At 47.7% G+C, this 19,057-nt stretch overlaps 1 protein-coding gene across 1 annotated transcript in view; it reads right to left on the bottom strand.

The window, feature by feature from the left end:
- FOLR2 (folate receptor beta) overlaps positions 1-16,669 on the bottom strand; it is a 45,099-nt gene extending 28,430 nt beyond the window's left edge. Inside the window, exon 1 of the mRNA XM_017532920.2 lies at positions 16,479-16,669. Within this exon, the coding sequence (XP_017388409.1) occupies positions 16,479-16,646 (168 nt within the window). The 5' untranslated portion in view covers positions 16,647-16,669. The remainder of the gene's footprint in view (positions 1-16,478) is intronic.
- Between the last annotated feature and the right edge of the window lie 2,388 nt (positions 16,670-19,057).

Below are 19,057 nucleotides of genomic sequence, written 5' to 3'. Positions count from 1 at the left end.
TATGTCTTAGAAGGATCTCCAGTGCTGTTGAAAACTCAGAGCACTAGATTAGCATGTCTTAGAAGGATCTCAAGCGCTCTCCACCCGGCTATCTTACTCCTTTATCCTCCCTTTCCACGCTGGTAAGATCAGTGAGAATGCGCACATAATAAAAGTGTTTGGAGCCCAGATCTGGGGCCAATATGGTTCCGGAGCTTGCATTGGTCCCCTGGACCCATGCTGTAAATTCTACTCTTGTGTCTCTGTCTCAATCCCTCGTCACCACCGGGACTAAGGGCACCCACATACGGGGTTGGGCTGGTTCCCAAAGGGCAGAGCCAATTTCAGGGCAACCACTAGAGCCCAGGCTTCCAACCTCCCAGTCAGCGATAGAAAACAAGGATTTCCCACGGCCATAAATTGTAGAGCCACCAACTCCCACAACCTCATTAGCCCAGATGTCACTTACTGCCAGCCACAAAATCACAGATATTCTGAATCTTTTGATCAGATCCCTCAGTTGTTTGAAGGTCCAAGCTCTCCTTTCATCCCCAACTCACTGACCCCCTCCCCCAACTCAGGTATCCTTTCTACAGCACCTATGATCCTGGGCTAATTTACTCTTCCCCCCATCCCCACCCAGACCATGACAGAAGTCATTTTTGTTTTATTTTTTGTTTTGTTTTGTTTTTTGCCCTGCTCCCCCCCTGACAGAAGTCATTTTTTAAATTCTCTGAGCTCATGGTGATACCACTGATGAGAAAAAGGAGAGGGAGGGGCAGGTTTGGGCAGGATGCAACACAGAACAGTTTTGTCGGGATGCCTGTCTGCTCTTGGCCCAGAGGGAGGTTGTTGTAGAGGGAAATGCTCAGGGGAGGAGTCCAGGTTGGATGCAGATGTGGGAGCCATCAGCCTATGGGTGGCAGTAAGTGTAGGGAAGATGGGGGCCCAGTATCTGGGCAATGCCGCAGGTCTGGACCCAAGGAGGAGGCAGGCAGGGGAGCCTGAGGAGACAGTGGGATCTCTGGAGGAAAATCAACCAAGAAGGAAGGCCCTGGCTGGGCGCAGTGGCCCACGCCTGTAATCCCAGCACTTTGAGAGGCTGAGGCGGGCAGATCACCTGAGTGATCAAGGAGTTCAAGACCAGCCTGGCCAACGTGGTAAAACACCATCTCTAGTAAAAATACAAAAATTAGCCGGGTGTGGTGGCAGGTGGATGTAATCCCAGCTACTTGGGAAGCCTAGGCAGGAGAATTGCTTGAACCTGGAAAGCATAGCATCAGGCGCCTGTAATTCCAGCTACTCGGGAGGCTGAGGCAGGAGAATCTCTTGAACCCGGGAGGCAGGGGTTGCAGTGAGCCAAGATCGAGCCACTGCACTCCAGCCTGGGTAACAGGAGTGAAACTGTCTTTAAAAAAAGAAGGAAGGCCCTCTAGGGCCTGCAAAGAGACCAACTCCCAGGAGATCCCAGCTTGTGTCCTGCAACAGTGAGCCACACCTGAATCTTGTGACAACCTAGGAAGTATCAACTTAAAATCACCAGATACATAATTTGAAAACAATATGATTTCTTATGCTGGGTTGCAACCTCCAGGCTGGTAAGTGGAGCCTTTGGCTGAGACCAAAAGCAGGCAATTTGAGGGAGGAAGGGTGGGACAGGAGTTTTATGCAAAATGGGTTGGCTAGCATACATATTAATAGGTTATAGGAGAAGTTGTGAATATTGATGAAAGGGAGTCACACACGTGTGTACTAAGCAAACATCCTGTGTTCACTTTGGAGTTGAGACTTAACATTAATTTTTTTATTTTTTCATATTTATTTATTTATTTTTATTTATTTATTTGAGATAGAGTCTTGCCCTGTTGCTGAGGCTAGAGTACAGTGGCACGATCTCAGTGATCTGCAACCTCCACCTCCTGGTTGAAGAGATTCTCCTGCCTCAGCCTCCTGAGTAGCTGGAATTACAGGCACCTGACACTATGACACTATACCCAGCTAATTTTTGTATTTCTAGTAAAGATAGGGTTTCACCATGTTGGCCAGCCTGGTCTCAAGCTCCTGACCTCAAGTGATCTGCCTGCCTCAGCCTCCCAAAGTGCTAGGATTACAGGTATAAGCCACCACGCCGACTTTTTTGTTTTTTTAAAAAACAGAATCTCACTCTATCACCCAGGCTAGAGTGCAGTGTCATGCTCAGCTCACTGCAAACTCCACCTTGTGGGTTCAAGTGATTCTTCTGCCTCAGCCTCCATAGTAGCTAGGATTACAGGTGTGCACCACCACACCAACCTATTTTTTTTGTATTATTTCGTAGTAGAGACTGGGTTTCACTATGTTGTCCAGGCTTGTTTCAAACTCCCGGTCTCAAGTGATCTGCCCACCTTGGCCTTCCAAAGTGCTGGGGTTACAGGCACAAACCACGGCACCCAGCCTATTTATATTTTTATTTAAAAATAGAGACAGAAGGCTGGGCATGATGGCTCATGCCTATAATCCCAGCACTCTGGGAGGCAGAGGAGGGCAGATCACCTGCTGTCAGAAGTTCGAAACCATCCTGGCCAACATGGCAAAACTCCATCTCTACTAAAAATACAAAAATTTGCTGGGCATGGTGGTGCATGCCTGTAATCCCAGCTACCAGTGGGGGCTGAGGCAGCAGAGTCCCTTGAACCCAGGAGGCAGAGGTTTCAGTGAGCCGTGATTGCACCACTGCACTCCAGCTTGGGCAACAATGCGTGGGTCTGTCTCAAAAAAAAAAAAAAAAAAGGAGAGAGAGAAAGAGAGAGAGAGAAAGAGAGACAGGGTCTCACTGTATTGCCCAGGCTGGGCTTAAACTCCTAGGCTCAAGCAATTCTCCCACCTTAGCCTCCCAAAGCGCTAGGATTGCAAGCACAGCCAAGACTTAACGTTAAAATGCAGACTTAGTCTGTATACCTCAAAAGGCGAACATTATTATGGCCAAAACATTTACAATAAAAAATAAATAAATAAAATAAAGTAAAAAAGGCGGAACATAGGACGCAAAGACACTTTGAGTGCAGCCTCTGTAAATTGGCCAGAACCAGCCCATGGTTGATAGGAATTGATCAGGAAGGAATGTTTTGTGAGCTGGTCAGCTGTCATATCAAAATCACAAAAAGAGGCTGGGCTCAGTGGCTCATGCCTACAATCCCAGCACTTTGGGAGGCCAAGGCAGGCAGATCTCTTGAGCCCAGGAGTTTGCGACCAGCCTGGCAAAATGGCAAAACTAGGAATACGGCAAAACTCTGTCTCTACAAAAAAATACAAAAATAAGTTAGGCATGGTGGTGTGTGCCTGTAGTCCCAGGTTCTCAGGAGACTGAGGTGGGAAGATCGCTTGAACCCAGGAAGCAGAGGCTGTAGTGAGCCGAGACTGTGCCATTGCACTCCAGCCTGGGTGACAGAGCCAGACCCTGTCTCAAAAAAAACAAAACAAAACAAAAACCCATGCATAAAAGAGGGACATCTAGCCACAGCATCAGGTGGTTGAAGTTGAAATCAGCAGAGGAGTCTTCCATCTGTTCTCCAGGATTGGTTTCTGCTTAACTCTTAGAAAAAAAGCCTGGTAACAGAAAGGAAGACGGTGTACTGGGGTTTGACACGTCTCCTGCCTTATCATAGCCAGGAAACTTAGATTTTGAAGTTTTTTTGGGGTCTCCTCGGCCAAGAGGCGTTTATTCAGTCAGTTAAGGGGGCTTTGGATTTTCTTTTTCTTTTCTTTTTTTTTTTTTTTTTTTTTTTTTTTTTTTTTTTTTTTTTTTTTTTTTTTTTTTTTGAGAAGGAGTCTCACTCTGCTGCCCAGGCTGGAGTGCAATGGCGCCATCTTGGCTCACTGCAACCTCCGCCTCCCAAGTTCAAGCGATTCTCCTCCCTCAGCCTCCTGAGTAGTTGGGACTACAGGCACACACCACCACACCTGGCTAATTTTTGTATATTTAGTAGAGACAGGGTTTCACCATGTTAACAAAGCTGATCTCAAACTCCTGACCTCAGGTGATCCACCCGCCCAGCCTCCCAAAGTGCTGGGATTACAGGGGTGAGCCTTCACGTCCAGCAGATTTTCTTTTTATTCCAAATTTCCTCCTTTTAGCTGAGATCTGCCACAGGCAGCATCAATGGCCAAATTTGTACCATGTCATTGCCAGGATGGTGAGGCTACCTGCCCCAAGTCTATCCAGTCCCTTGGTGGGAGCCTTGTGGCCAAGAGACTTATAGCCAATTAAACATCTTGGCCAGACAGGAATACAGGTAGGCAGGCACTCATTAGCGCCTAAGATCTATCAAGCAACATAAGGGCCAAAAGGTAGGGCTACCAATTTAACTTCTCTGTAAGTTCTATGCATTGAGCCAGCATAATTCTGATTTTAGCAGCAGACTTAAAGCAGTTGGTTATACATATTATAAGTAATTTAAATGTTAAGAAGAAAAGGTTGATGGAGACATATGATGATAACAGGGACTTGAATGGCATCTTGAAAGGAACTTCCCAGTTTGGTAGAAAGCCAACTAAATAGGTAATTGATAGGATCAGTAGTTCATACTTCTTGTGACCATTTAGCTTGTTTGGAATTTTTTTTTCCTTTTTTCTTTTTCTTTTCTTTTCTTTTTTTATTTTTTTGAGATGGAGTCTTGCTCTGTTGCCCAGGCTGGAGTGTAGTGGCACAATCACAGCTCACTGCAACCTCCACCTCCCAGGCTCAAGCAATTCTCTTGCCTCAGCCTCCCCGATAGCTGGGATTACAGGCATGTGCCACCACACTCAGCTTTATTTTTTCTTTTTCTTTTTCTTTCTTTTTTTTTTTTTTTTTGAGACAATCTTGCTCTGTCTCCCAGGCTGAAGTGCAATGGCATGATCTCTGATCACTGCAACCTCTGCCTCCTAGGCTCAAGTGATCCTCCTGCCCCAGCCTCCTAAGAACCTGAGACTACAGGCATGAGCCACTGGGCCCAGCCCTATATAGTTTCTACTTCACCTGAAATGTTGATGTAAGTGCCACAGATTTTAGGGACCACCACACAGACTCTTCCTTGCTTGGCTAAAAGACAATCCAAAGCAATTAAAGTATTTATTACTACTTGAGCCAGGGAATTCGAGACTTCGTTGGGCTGTAAGGCTTTTTGCAGGGTCTCCAGCTATCCGACTAATAGTGGCAGATAGGTTTGAATACACTGGTCTCATGACATAGAAGTCTCATGTTGCATTTTCCAAATTTTATGCGTGATGATACTTTTTCCATTACTGCTACATCCCTGTTTTATGATGCAAAATTTAAACTTTTTTTTTTAAAGACCGGGTTTCACCATGTTGGTCAGCCTGGTCTTGAACTCCCGACCTCAGGTGATCCACCCACCTTGGCCTCCAAAGTGCTTGGATTACAGGCATGAGCCACTACACCCGGCCTACGATGCAAAATTTATCTCAGTCATTGCCCATGGTGATTGAAGTGTGGCTATGGGCAGGAAGAAAGACTGTGTAAAAAAGGATTGACATCATGGCTCCTCATCTTCTTCATCAGCAACTACCATAACCAGTTTGCAAGTCAAATGGCATTTCCTAACAGCAGGCACAGCGGTCCCCGAAAAACAATAGCTCCCTTTCTGCTTCGGACACCACTCAAACATTTAGACAACGCTCTATCCATTTCCCTCGGCTAGAGAAGGTGATACCTTCTTCCATCACTCACAGAAGTTGAGATCAGTTGAGACTAGTCAAGTTTTGAATTAAACTCCTTCAGTTTTGAATTAGTCTCATTTAATTAAGGAGGTTATCAGAGACTCCTAACTGTTTAGAGCTCTCATAATACCACTTAAAAATGGTCTCCCATGGGAGGATTCCTTGAGTCCAGGAATTTGAGATGAGCCTGGGCAATATGGTAGAACCCTATCTCTACAAAAATATTAAAAATTAATTAGTGGGGTGTGGTGGTGCATGCTTATAGTCCCAGCTACTTGGGAGGCAGAAGTGGGAGGATGGCTTGAGCCCAGGAGGTGGAGGCTGCAGTGAGCCATGATTGTACTACTACACTCTAGTCCCAGTGACAGAGACCCTGTTTCAAAAAAAAAAGGCCTCCCATTGCTTCTTAGATGTCTAGAACCCTCTCTGTTCTCATTGTACATGCAAATAAAGTAATTTAAGCATGTCAAATGTCTGTCAACAGTTCTCCATTTTGGCCTATAAAGCTTTAAATTGTTCCGGGTTAGCTTTTTCTAAGATCCCAAATATTCACAAAACGTTTTCCTCATAATTCAGAAACATGTAAATTCCTGATGGCAGCTGGTCAGGGACTGTCTGTCCCCTTAGAACCTAAGTTCCCCATAACAGCATTTACATAAATACATCCCTGCAAGTGCCACTAGAGGGCAAGCATCCTCACCAAACTTGATGGGCCTGATGATGAGTCAGGCTGAACTGCCCCCAACTTCTCCCACTAGAAAGCTGGGGCCAGCAAAGATAGCCCTTGCAGGGTCTGGATGGAGGAGATCAGAGAAAAAAATGAAGTCTCTGAAATCTCAGTGTAAAAGCAGGTGATCTTATCGGGGAGAGCTTACCTACCTTCCTCCCAAAGTTGTCAGGGAGATAACTGAGCTACCAGTGGCTCCATCAGGCAGCAGTGCATTCACCCACGCTGGGGGAACCTGGCCACTCCATAGATCCTACTCTTGTCATTAATTATGTCAGCTTAAAATCACAAGATCTTTACATTTGGAAAAGAGACCTTTATTTCTTTTCTTTTTTCCTTCTTTTCTTTTCTTTTGAGACACAGTTTTACTCTGTCACCCAGGCTGGAGTACAATGGCACGATCTCACTGTAACCTCTGCCTCCCAGGTTCAAGTGATTCTCCTGCCTCAGCCTCCGGAGTAGCTGGGATTACAGGCATGCACCACCACGCCTGGCTAATTTTTTGTATTTTTAATAGAGATAGGGTTTCTCCATGTTGGTCAGGCTGGTCTCAAACTCCCGACCTCAGGTGATCTGTCCACCTCAGCCTCCCAAAATGCTGGGATTATAGGCATGAGCAACCGTGCCCTGCCTAATTTTTGTATTATTAGTAGAGATGGGGTTTCACCACATTGGCTAGGCTGGCCTCAAATTCTTGACCTCAAGCCATCTGCCTGCCTCAGCCTCTTAAAGTGCTGGGATTACAGTTGTGAGCCACTGTGCCCCGCCTAGGAGAGCTTTATTTCTTATGATGGGTTGTAACCTGCAGGTTGGGAAGTGCAGTGAGGGTAGAACAGGGGTTTTATGCTAAAAGAGTTGGCTAAACATATATATTTAACAGGTTTTAGGAGGCGCTATAAATATTCATGAGAGTTGCTTGCATGTGTTCTAAGCAAACATATGTGTTACATATGTCCCATATTCCCTTTGGGGTGGAGACATTAAAATGCTATTGAAACCAGGCACAATGGCTCCTGCCTGTACTCCCAGCACTTCAGGAGGCTGAGGTGAGTAGATTACCAGAGATCAGGAGTTCGAGACCAGCCTGGCCAACATGCTGAAATTCTGTCTCTACTAAAAATATAAAAATTAGCCACAAGGTTAACCATTGGCATTCCTTCCAACCCCAACCTAAAGGCTGCCCTAGGACCAGGCACAGATAACAGCAAGGTGTTTGACTTACAGAGGTGGAGACTCTGGGCTTCAGGAACAGGAGAGGGGCTTCGGAGTTAGAGAGGAGAGAAACCTGCGCTCTTCCCTGAGTGCCAGCCGATCACATGCAATCTCACATTACTCATCTTCCCAGCTGCAGAAACTACAGATCTCAGTTTGATTCTAAGCCTGACTTCTTTCACCTAGCCGTTGCAGGAGAGAAGCTCTGTGAGGGGCCCACAGGGCACTGTCCTAAGAAATACAGATCCAGTGTTTCTTCTTTGGCCTTATTGGCTGCCTACTCCCCACATAACTTCTATCTCAGCCACCCTGGAATTCTCGCAATTCTATTACCTCTAAGCTTTTACACTTACTGAGACCTCTTCCTGGAGCCCCATTCCTGGTGCTGTTCTGTGCTTGGCAAACGTTACTCCTTTGGAAGCCTTCCCTGACCTCTGTGGGCTTCAGCAGAACAACACCACACTCTGTGCTTCCCTCTGTGAAAGCCTCATCTCATTGTTCTAAGAGTTACTGGTTCTCAGAACTGTCTGTCCCCACCAGACCTTGCAAAGAACTCAATTCCCTTCCTGTTGGCTGAGACCAGCATGGGCCAGTGGACTGGATGCTCAGAAAGCATTAGTTGATTGACAGAATGGATACAGTGATTCCTTAACTTACTGAGCACCTTCTCAGTGCCAGGCACTAACCCAGGCCCTGGGGTTGGAGCATAAAATGACATAGACACAACCCTGCTGTCGGGAGAGCATGTTTTGTTAGAGGAAAGGCGTACAACAAACCCAGTAGACCAAAATCCGCACAAGGGCACAGAATGGTGTGATGAGAAATCAGCTGGGTGGCTTTGTTAGGCTGAGCGGTCAGAAGTCATTTTACGGGGACGTGTAGGTTACCATCTAAATGGCCTCAAGGGTGGGCCTGCAGAGGATTAATGAACATTTCAGGCATGCAAAGAAGGAGTTCTGGAGCAAAGACCCCCAACATGAGAAGTGTGACTGGGGCTCATTTATAGGCTGGCGCGAGGATCATTTGGCTTGAGGGCTCAGAGGAGGGGCGTGGCCTTCTGTGCTATTTTAAAGAAGTTTGTTTTTTATAGTAGATACCCCTGCAAAGTATTAAACGGTTGGTGAAAGAGGTGTAATATAATAAGACGTGTTTAAGTTTTGTTTTTACTTTTTATTTTTTTGGGGATGGGGTCTTGCTCTGTCACCAGGCTGGAATGCAGTGGCGTGATCTCGGCTCACTGCAACCTCTGCCTCCTGGGTTCAAGCAATTCTCCTGCCTCAGACCTCTGAGTAGCTGGGACTACAGGCATGCGCCACCATGCCTGGCTAATTTTTGTATTTTTAGTAGAGATGGGGTTTCACTATGTTGGCCAGGATGGTCTGGATCTCTTGATCTCATGATCCACCCGCCTCAGCCTACCAAAGTGCTGGGATCACAGGTGTGAACTTGGCCTGGTTTTTACTTTTTTTAAAAAAATGTCCATCAGACAGTAGAACATGCAGGTGGAAGTGTGCTGATGAATAGAATATCTATAGTTCCCAGTCTCTCCCTACAACATATTTATTACTTACAAAGGGGAAAGTGGAGAAACCTGGCAGACATGATCTCAACCAAAAAATCGAAGTTAACGTCACCAGTAATGAGCAAACCCCACACCACGTGGCTCCCGTTATGATGCGTGAGATAACCACGTAGGATATTCATGCCCAAAATGCATGAATATCCTCGGAGTGAATCATGAGGAAACAGATTAACCCAAATGGAGGGGTATTCTACCAAATAACTGGCCTGTGGCTGTCAGCAATGTCAGGATCATAAAAGAAACCTATTCTTTCCAATGCCCATCAGTAGGAGACTGAATTCAGTGTGATGTGCACATAGAATGCATTATTACACAGTAATTTAAGATCTCAATAGGTCACCATGGACAGACCTCAGGAACAATGACAGATGAAAACTGCACTGAGATGCCCTTTTCTCCACCTGTAAGATGAACAGAAAACCAAAGTTTGATGGCATATCGTATTGACAAGGTTGTGAGTTGTGAAGTAACAGGCACTTTCTCTCTCTCATCCTCTTTTTTTTTTTTTTTTTTTTTTTTTGTTTTTTTTTTCTCTTTTTTTTTTTTTTTTTTTTTTTTCTTTTTTTTTTTTTTTTTTTTGAGAGTAGGTCTTGCTCTGTTGCCCAAGCTGGAGTGCAGTGGCACAATCACGGCTCACTGTAGCCTCAGCCTCCCAGGGCTCAAGCGATTCTCTCGCCTCAGCCTCCCTACTAGTTGGGACTACAGACACATACCACCATGCTAAGCTATTTTTTTTTAGTTTTTTGTAGAGATAGGGTTTCACCATATTGCCCAGGCTGACCTTGAACTCCTGGTTTCAAGAGATTCTCCTGCCTCAGTCTCCCAAACTGCTGGGATCACAGGTATGAGCCATCGCACCCAGCGGAGAGACGGGCACTCTCATACTTTGCTGGTGTGGGGGGGGCACATTGCTACAACCCCCATAAAGTTGTAACTCTCAAAATTAAATGTACTCTTGACCCAATAATCCTTCTGGAATTTAAGTACAACATTCCACTTAGTAAAAGATTGTTAATTGCAACATTAGTTGTCATTTTTTTTTAAAAGTACGTCAGGCACAATGACTCATGCCTATAATCCCAGCACTCTGAGAGGCCAAGGAGGGAGGATCGCCTGGGCCAGGAGTTCAAGACCAGCCTTGGTAACATAGCAAGACTCCTGTCTGAAATGAATGAATGAATTAGTTCATCATTGAGACCCTCCTCCCCACCAATATCTCCAACCAGCCCATATCTAGTGAGGGAATGATAAAGAAACTCTCAGCTTGAAAGAAACTTCCCTACTTGAAGCCCAATAACTCACTGGCTACCTCTGCCCACCTTCCCTCCATCTGTGTCTTTGCCTGTATGTACTGTGGGTGGGATGAGCTTGGTGTGAGGGGAAAGCCAGCGCAGCAATAAGAGACCCAGACTAAGGGGTCAGATACTGTATTCTAGCTCAACCTCTACACCCTACTTCCCAGTGAACGTCAGGCTAGTTCCAGTCTGATTTGGGGCTTATCAGTGGAAAAGATGAAGCATTGTGTCCCTCCAACCCACTCGTCCCCAAATTACAAGACACAAGACACACGTGGATCTGTCTATTAGAATGAGTTGTCGGAGGAACCCCAGGGGNTTTTTGAGAGTAGGTCTTGCTCTGTTGCCCAGGCTGGAGTGCAGTGGCACAATCACGACTCACTGTAGCCTCAGCCTCCCAGGGCTCAAGCGATTCTTTCACCTCAGCCTCCCTACTAGTTGGGACTACAGACACACACCACCATGCCCAGCTGAGATTTTTAGTTTTTTGTAGAGATAGGGTTTCACCATGTTGCCCAGGCTGACCTTGAACTCCTGGGCTCAAGAGATTCTCCTGCCTTAGCCTCCCAAACTGCTGGGTCACAGGTATGAGCCATCGCACCCAGCGGAGAGACAGGCACTCTCATACTTTGCTAGTTGTGGGGGGGGGGACATTGATACAACCCCCATAAAGTTGTAACTCTCAAAATTAAGTGTACTCTTGACCTAATAATCCTCCTGGAATTCAAGTATAACATTCTATTAGGTACAAGATTGTTTTTTGTTTTTGTTTTGTTTTGAGACAGAGTCTCACTCTGTCGCCCAGGTTGGAGTGCAATGGCATAAACTCCACTCACTGCAACCTCCACCTCCTGGGTTCAAGAAATTCTCCCGCCTCAGCCTCCCAAGTAGCTGAGGCTACAGGCGCGCTTGACACCACACCCGGCTAATTTTGTGTTTTTAGTAGAGACAGGGTTTCACCACGTTGGTCAGGCTGGTCTCAAACTCCTGACCTCAGGTAATCCACCTGCCTCTGCTTCCCAAAGTGCTGGGATTACAGATGTGAACCACCAAGCCCAGTCCGTACAAGGCTGTTAATTGCAGCCTTACCATTTATTGAAAAGTAGGTCACGCATAGTGACTCACCCCAATAATCCCAGCACATTGGGAGGCCAAGAAACAAAGACTGCTTGAGCCCAGGAGTTCAAGACCAGCCTGGGCAACATAGCAAGACCCGGGTCTCAAATAAATAAACAGAAACAAGGCAGGTATTCCACACTGAGACCCTCCTCTCCCACCAATGTCTCTACCTAGCCCACATCTAATGAGGGAAAGGGAACGAACCTGTCTTTCTCACCTGAAGCTCAATAATTCATCAGTTTCTGTCCATTTTCCCTCCACTTTTGCCTTTGTCTCTGTGTAGTGTGGGGGTGATAAGCTTGGTGTGAGGGGGAGGCTCTCAGGAGACCCAGACTAAAGGATACATACCTGTATTCTAGCTCAACCTCTACACCCTACTTCCCAGTGAACGTCAGGCTAGTTCCAGTCCGATTTGGGGCCTATCAGTGGAAAAGATTGTGTCCCTCCAACCCACTCGTCCCCAAATTACAAGACACAAGACACACGTGGATCTGTCTATTAGAATGAGTTGTCGGAGGAACCCCAGGGGACCCTTCTTGGATCAGGAACCAATGTTCACGGTCCCAAAATCCCACAGGACAGGGCCCCAGCCTTCATGGCCGCAGCATAGAATCTCGCCACCTTCTTGTGGGGGTTGCAGTGGGCCGAGTCAAACCACATCTTGATGCAGCGGCCGCTCCCTTGGCTGTAATCGCTGACCTTGTAGGAGTGACTCCAGAGGCCCTCACAAAGGGCGGCTGCAGTGGGGAAGCAGGACTCAAAGGTGCGGCAGAGGGCCCTGGCCGGACACTCATTAATCCCTGAGGGAGGAGACCATGAGACCCTTAGCTTCTGGGCCAGACCGCACCCCTCCCAACCCCAAAGCCCCACTCTCACTCCTCATCTGGTCTCCTCCCAGCCCTCACCTGGGGTCCAATTCCAGCCTTTGTGCCAGTTGTTCTTGCAGGTGTAGGAGGTGCGACAGTCCTCCCACCAGCGCTCGAGTCCTCTTTGCACAGGGGCACGTTCAGGATGCGTTCTTTGCGCCAGCTCTGGTTGACCTGCGTGGGGAGGAGAGGGAAGGCTCCTGTCAGCCATGTATCTCAGCAGCTGCAGGCTTGAAGGGGACCAGAGCTGTGGGAGGGGGGAGGGCCTCCACCACCCTCAGACCACCCTGGACCAAACCCTCCCTGCAAGTGGCTGGCAGGCTCTGCCCTCTGCTGAGGGTCATGGTTTTTTTATTTGTTTGGTTTTTGTTGTTGTTGTTGTTTTGACAGAGTCTCACTCTGTCGCTCAGGGTGGAGTGCAGTGGCACAATCTCAGCTCATTACAACCTCTGCCTCCCAGGTTCAAACAATTCTCCTGCCTCAGCCTCCTGAGTAACTGGTATTACAGGCATCTGCTGCCAAGCCCAGCCAATTTTTGTATTTTAGTAGAGACAGGGTTTAGCCATGTGATCCGTCTGCCTTGGCCTCCCAAAGTGCTGGGATTGCCAGCGTGAGCCGCTGCGCCTGGCCATGAGGGTCATGTTTGTGGGAACGGCACTCATACCTGCCGGATCAGGCCCCAGGTTGGGTGAGCACTCATAGAGACAGGTGTCCTGGATGAAGTGGCGCTTCCAGGCGGGCTCCATCCTGCCACAGTGCTCCCAGTTAAACTTGTACAGGCGGGAGGTGTCCTTGTGCAGCTCCTAGCTGGTGTTGGCCGTGCAGCAGGCATTCTTCCTCCAGGGACGGCACTGGGTGGGGAAGACACAGGACTGAGTCCCTCCCCACCACAGCCATCTCCTCCATATTCTGGATCCTCTGCCCCAGGTAGGTCATCCAGAGGAACACTTGCTGGGGAGGGCCCTTGAGGAGCCCCCATCTGGGGACAGAGGCAATTACAATATTGGTGTGTTTCGCCCGTATTTATTTATTTATTTGAGATAGGTCTTGCTTTGTTGCACAGGCTGGAGTGCTATGGTGTGATCTTAGCTTGCTGTAGCCTCAACCTCCTGGGCTAAACAATCCTCCCACCTCAGCCTTCCAAGTAGCCGGGATTCAGGCCCATGCCACCACACCTGGCTATTTTTAAGATCTTTTTGTAGAGATAGGGTCTCACAATGTTGTCCAGGCTAGTCTCAAACTCCTGTGCTCAAGCAATCCTCTCATCTCAGCTTCCCAAAGTACTAAGATTACAATTATATTCCATCACAACTGGCCAATACTGGCTTTTAACGGAGTGTCATAGAGGGGAGCCCCTGTCTAGGAGAGTAATTATTGTTTGTACAGCTCTTAATGGTTTAAAAAGTTATTTCATGTTATCGGATTACTTATATTATTCATTTTGCATTTAGCCAATGTTAACTGAGTGCTTATTATACATCAGGCACTGTGCTAGGTCTTAGGAACACCGCCGTGAACAAAACAAGTACCATCTCTAGCCTCATGGAGAGTATGGATTTAGTGGGTGGATGGGCTGTGAAAGAACACTGTAGGGAGACAAAGAACACTGTAGGCATAGAAAACCATAGGTGCAAAGTCCCTGAGGGTTTTGCACTTTATCCTCTTAACTACCCAGTATGAATGCTTACCCTCATTTTTACAGAGTTTCAGAAAGCTACACCTGTGGTATACAGTGGGGTTAAGGTTTAACTCAGGACAGGGAGTAGAGGAACCTGGCCAGGGTTGTGATGGAGGGTTGAGGTCAGCGGCTGGTCTGGCTTTCCCAGGGTCTGGAGGTCCAGGTGAGGAGACTCCAGGTAGATCCTGAGAGTAAGGGAACAGAGGAGCTGTAGCCCGTACATGGTTCTGAACCCAGACTTGACTAAATGTGAGAAAGGCCATCCTAGAAAGGTAAATTCAGTGCAGGCAAGACAAGCGGAAATGGTGGAAGTTTCTTTTTGGAAATCACTCTAGGCCAGGACTCATAGAACCTGAGAAATTATGAGTCAATTGCTTAAAATTTCTGGGCTGAACCCTCGCACCTAGGGTCAAATGATGGCAGAGGTGTGACAGGTCTGAGCACCCAGGAGAAACAGTAAGGAAATCCATGGGAGTGGAGCCAGATCTACCCGTCTCCCACACCCTAGCCCACACCTGGTGCCGGCTGACACACAACATGCTTCCCCGCCTGCCCGACTTCACACTTGCGTTTTCTTACATGCCCCAACTCTTGGTCTCCCTGCAAGATCCCTTGCATATCATGGGTCTTGGGGTTTGGCAGACATGGGTCTTGGCTGTCAGGGTCAGGAGTTTGTGCCTCTGAAAGAGTTAGTGAATATAATGAAAAGAACTCCCTGGCTATAGTAGGGGCTCTACAAATATCATCACTCTCATATAGCTCATGGCCCTGAGAATTATAATCATCTGTGTCTCTTAAAGGTCTACATCTGCACCATTTCCTGGCAAACAGGAGGTACTCTAGAAGGTTCTGAAAAGCAAATGAAGTGGTGGGCACAGAGTTTCAATTTCAGTTTTGGAGGATGAAAGAGGTCAGGAGAGCCAGGCACGGTGGCTTATGTCTGTAATACCAGCACTTTGGGAGGCCAAGGCAGGCAGATCACGACAGATCAGGAGATGGAAACTATCCTGGCCTACATGGTGAAACCCTCTCTCTACTAAATTACAAAAAAGGAATTAGCCAGGTGTGGTGGTGCATGCCTGTAGTCCTGGCTACTCCAGAGGCTGAGGAAGGGGAATTGCATGAACCGGTAGGCAGAGGTTGCAGTGAGACGAGGTCACACCACTGCACTCCAACCTGGCAACAAAGCAAGACTCTGTTGCAAAAAAAAAAAAAAAGAAGTCGGAAGTCAGGAGATGGATGGTGGTGATGGCTGCACAACCACAGGAGCATACTTAATGCCACTGAACCGTATAAAGACAGCTAAAATGCAAAATTTATGTTTTTTCGGTTTTTAAAATTTTACCCCAAATTTAAAATAAGCAAATAGAATAGAATGTTGGGAATGACTCAGATGTCACCAGGCTTCTGGGCTGTCCTCTCTTCACTTTAGCCCTCAGATCCTGTCCATGCCACAGGCTCCCCTGGCCACATCCCCAGCCCTCTGGGAATGTGAACACTTGTGGGGAGCAAAGCAGGAGACCAGAGGAATGAAATGCAGGCACTCTCCTGAGCCTGGAGTTCAAATTCAAGCTCGCCCTCCCCGAGCTGCCTCAGTGGCCTTACCTGTGGAATGGGGACCCTGGCCTTCCCTTCCTTTTTTTTTGGGCATCAGCACCCTTGGCTGTGGCCACACTGGACCCGCCATTGCTCATGCCGTCACCCTCTGACCTGAGTGCTTGCTGTCCTCCGCCAGGCTGTCCTTTCCTGCTTTTTCCTCCTGGGAAACTGTTACTTATCTTCCCAGGCCAAGGCCAATGGCCTCTTCACTGGGAAGTCTCCCCAGCATATCTGATTGGTCACTGTCTCTTCAGTACCTAATGGGGGTGGGAAGCTGGCCTGTTTGTACGTGTTGGCTGCACCATGACCATGAGGGGCCCAGCTCCTCTTCTACTGTGCCATTGAGCTCTGTGGACTGACACGTAATTAAGCCTGGGAAAGTATGGACAATCCCTCTCCTCAGTTCCCACTTGCACCTGCACCCTCTGTGGGCCTATTTCCTCATTTGCATAAGTGGAGACCACCACACACCCACCCTGCCTTTTGGGCTTATTCGCTAACTTGGCATGAGTGAAAGCATATGAGTCATAGGCTCATAATGGCTGTTAGGTATGTGGTCTCTTTATTATTGTAGGTTTGGTGGCCTCTGGTGGGGAGACCCTCCAGGATCACAGCAGCCATCCTCCTGCCTTCATCACCTCCCACAGCTGGCTTCTCCACCCCACTAACGTTTGTCTATCAGAGGCAGCCCTCTCCCCCACCGCAGAGCCGACTTTATCCTCACCTGGCCATACAGGTTGTCCTCGGGGCCGGGCTGTGCCTTGTGGTGCATGGCGTCCATGTAGACATTCAGCAGGCCCATCCTGGCCCACATACTCCTGGGCTGGGCGCTCCCCGCAGCGGTCACCAAAGCCAGAAGCAGCAGTTGGGTCACCTGCCAGGCCATGCCCATCTGTTCCTCCCACAGACCCACAGTCAGAGGTGGACAAGGCCTGAGGGAAGGGCAGCAGCCACAAGATTGTGTACTGTCCCCCTCCCAGGCCCAGATCTCTGCCCTCCCCACCCTGCATCCCCCACAAGGCAGCTGAGCCAAGAAAGGAGGGGTATATAGAGGTGAGAGGGAGCCCTTCCCCGGCTTGGAGGCAGTACCCACCTGTTTCCCACCCAACAGAGCTCTAGGTCCAGGCTCTGACACCAGCTTGCTCTGTGATCATGGAGGAAGCTGGCGCCCTGGTGGACTTCCTCTCTTGGATTTCTCCAGTGTTTTATGCAGTTCCTCTCAAATTTGCACAAGGTGGAACCACAGGTCGTGGTCTGCTGATTCAAGGGTGGGACTCTAGACAGCCTCACACTTCTGTTTGCTCAGCCCGTCCTCCTACCCCAGGGCAGCTGACGTTTAGATGCCCAGGGAAGCTGAACTGGAGCCAGCAAAGGCCATGGAGCCATCAGCTATTGTTCATGGTCCTGGAGCAGGTGCTGTGGGAGGTGAGGGGGTTGGGGCAATCGCACCTCACCCCTCACCCCTCCTCCATCTTGGGAACTTACCTAGGCAGAGGCAGGCTCAACACCACATGGAAGCTGCCAAAGATTGGAGCTTTCGCCCTCTGAAGCCACAGCCTGAGCTCTACATTGCCCCCTTTCAGCCATGGCTGGAGCAGCTGGGACACAGGGCACCAAGTCCCTAGGTCGCACACAGCATGGGGACCCTGGGCCTGGCCCATGAAAACATTTTCTCCTAGGCCTCTGGGCCTGTGATGGGAGGGGCTGCCATGAAGACCTCTGACAATGCCCTGGAGACATTTTCCCCATTGTGTTGGCAGTTAATGTGCATTACTTATGCACATTTCTGCAGCTGGCTTGAATTTCTACTCAGAAAATAGGCTTTTCTTTTCCATGGCATTGTCAGGCTGCAAATTTTCTGAACCTTTATTTCTGAACCTTTAGTGTCTGCTCACCTTACAAAACTGAATGCCTTTAACAGCATCCAAGTCACTTCTTTTTTTTTTTTTTTTTTTAACTTTTCCCCAAAACCTAAAGTGCAACCAAGTCACCTCTTAAATGCTTTGCTGTTTAGAAATTTCTTCTGCTGCCAAGCATGGTGGCTTATATCTGTAATCCCAACACAGGGAGGTTGAGTCAGGTGGATCATCTGAGGTCAGGAGTTTGAGACCAGCCTAGCCAACGTGGTGAAACCGCATCTCTTCTAAAATGCAAAAATTAGCCGGGCATGGTGGCACATGCCTGTAATCCCAGCTACTTGGGAGGCAGAGACATGAGAAACACTTGAACCCAGGAGGCAGAGGTTGCAGTGAACCAAGGTGACGCTACTGTACTCTGGCCTGGGTGACAGTGAGACTCTGTCTCAAAATAATAATTAAAAAAAAAGAAATTTCTTCCACCAGTTACCCTAAGTCATCTCTCTCAAGTTCAAAGTTCTGCAAATCTCTAGGGCAAGGGCAAAATGCTACCAGTCTCTTTTCTAAAACATAGCAAGGGTTACATTTGCTCTAGTTCCCAAGAAGTTCCTCAACTTCATCTGAGACCACGTCAGCCTGAATCTTATTATCCATATCACTATCAGGCTTTTGGTTAAAGCCATTCAACAAGTCTCTAGGAAGTTCCAAACTTTCCCATTTTCCTGTCTTCATCTGAGCCCTCCAAACTATTCCAATCTCTGCCTGTTTCCCAGTTCCAAAGTCGCTTCCATGGTATCTTTTCAGGTATCTTTTCAGCAATACCCCATTCCCAGTACAAATTTACTGTATTAGTCTGTTTTCATGCTGCTGATAAAGACATACATGAGACTGGGCAATTTACTAAAGAATGAGGTTTATTGGACTTACAGTTTAACATGGCTGGGGAGGCCTCACAATCATGGCGGAAGGCAAGGAGGATCAAGTCACATCTTACGTGGATGGAAGCAAAGAGAGGGCTTATGCAGAGAAATCCCATTTTTTAAACCATCAGATCTCATGAGACCTATTCATTATCATGAGAACAGCACAGGAAAGACCCACCCACATGATTCAATTATCTCCCTCCAGTTCCCTCTCACAACACCTGGGCATTATGGGAGCTACAAGATGAGATTTGGGGACACAGAGCCAAATCATATCACTGTACATCTAATAACACAACTTTAAAGTTATTTCTTTATGCCTTGTAGGGTCTAAACTTAAAACTCTTTCATTAGCTGATATAAAAATGTTAGGGGGCCAGGCTTGGTGGCTCACGCCTATAATCCCAGCACTTTGGGAGCCCAAGGCTGATGGATTGCTTGAGACCAGGAGATCAAGACCAGCCTGAGAAACATAGGGAGATCCCATCTTCACACAAAAATACAAAAATTAGCTGGGCATGGTG

This window comes from Cebus imitator, unplaced genomic scaffold, assembly GCF_001604975.1.
Source record: "Cebus imitator isolate Cc_AM_T3 unplaced genomic scaffold, Cebus_imitator-1.0 Scaffold79, whole genome shotgun sequence".
Taxonomy (NCBI): domain Eukaryota; kingdom Metazoa; phylum Chordata; class Mammalia; order Primates; family Cebidae; genus Cebus; species Cebus imitator.
This window is presented reverse-complemented; position numbering and strand designations above follow the sequence as displayed.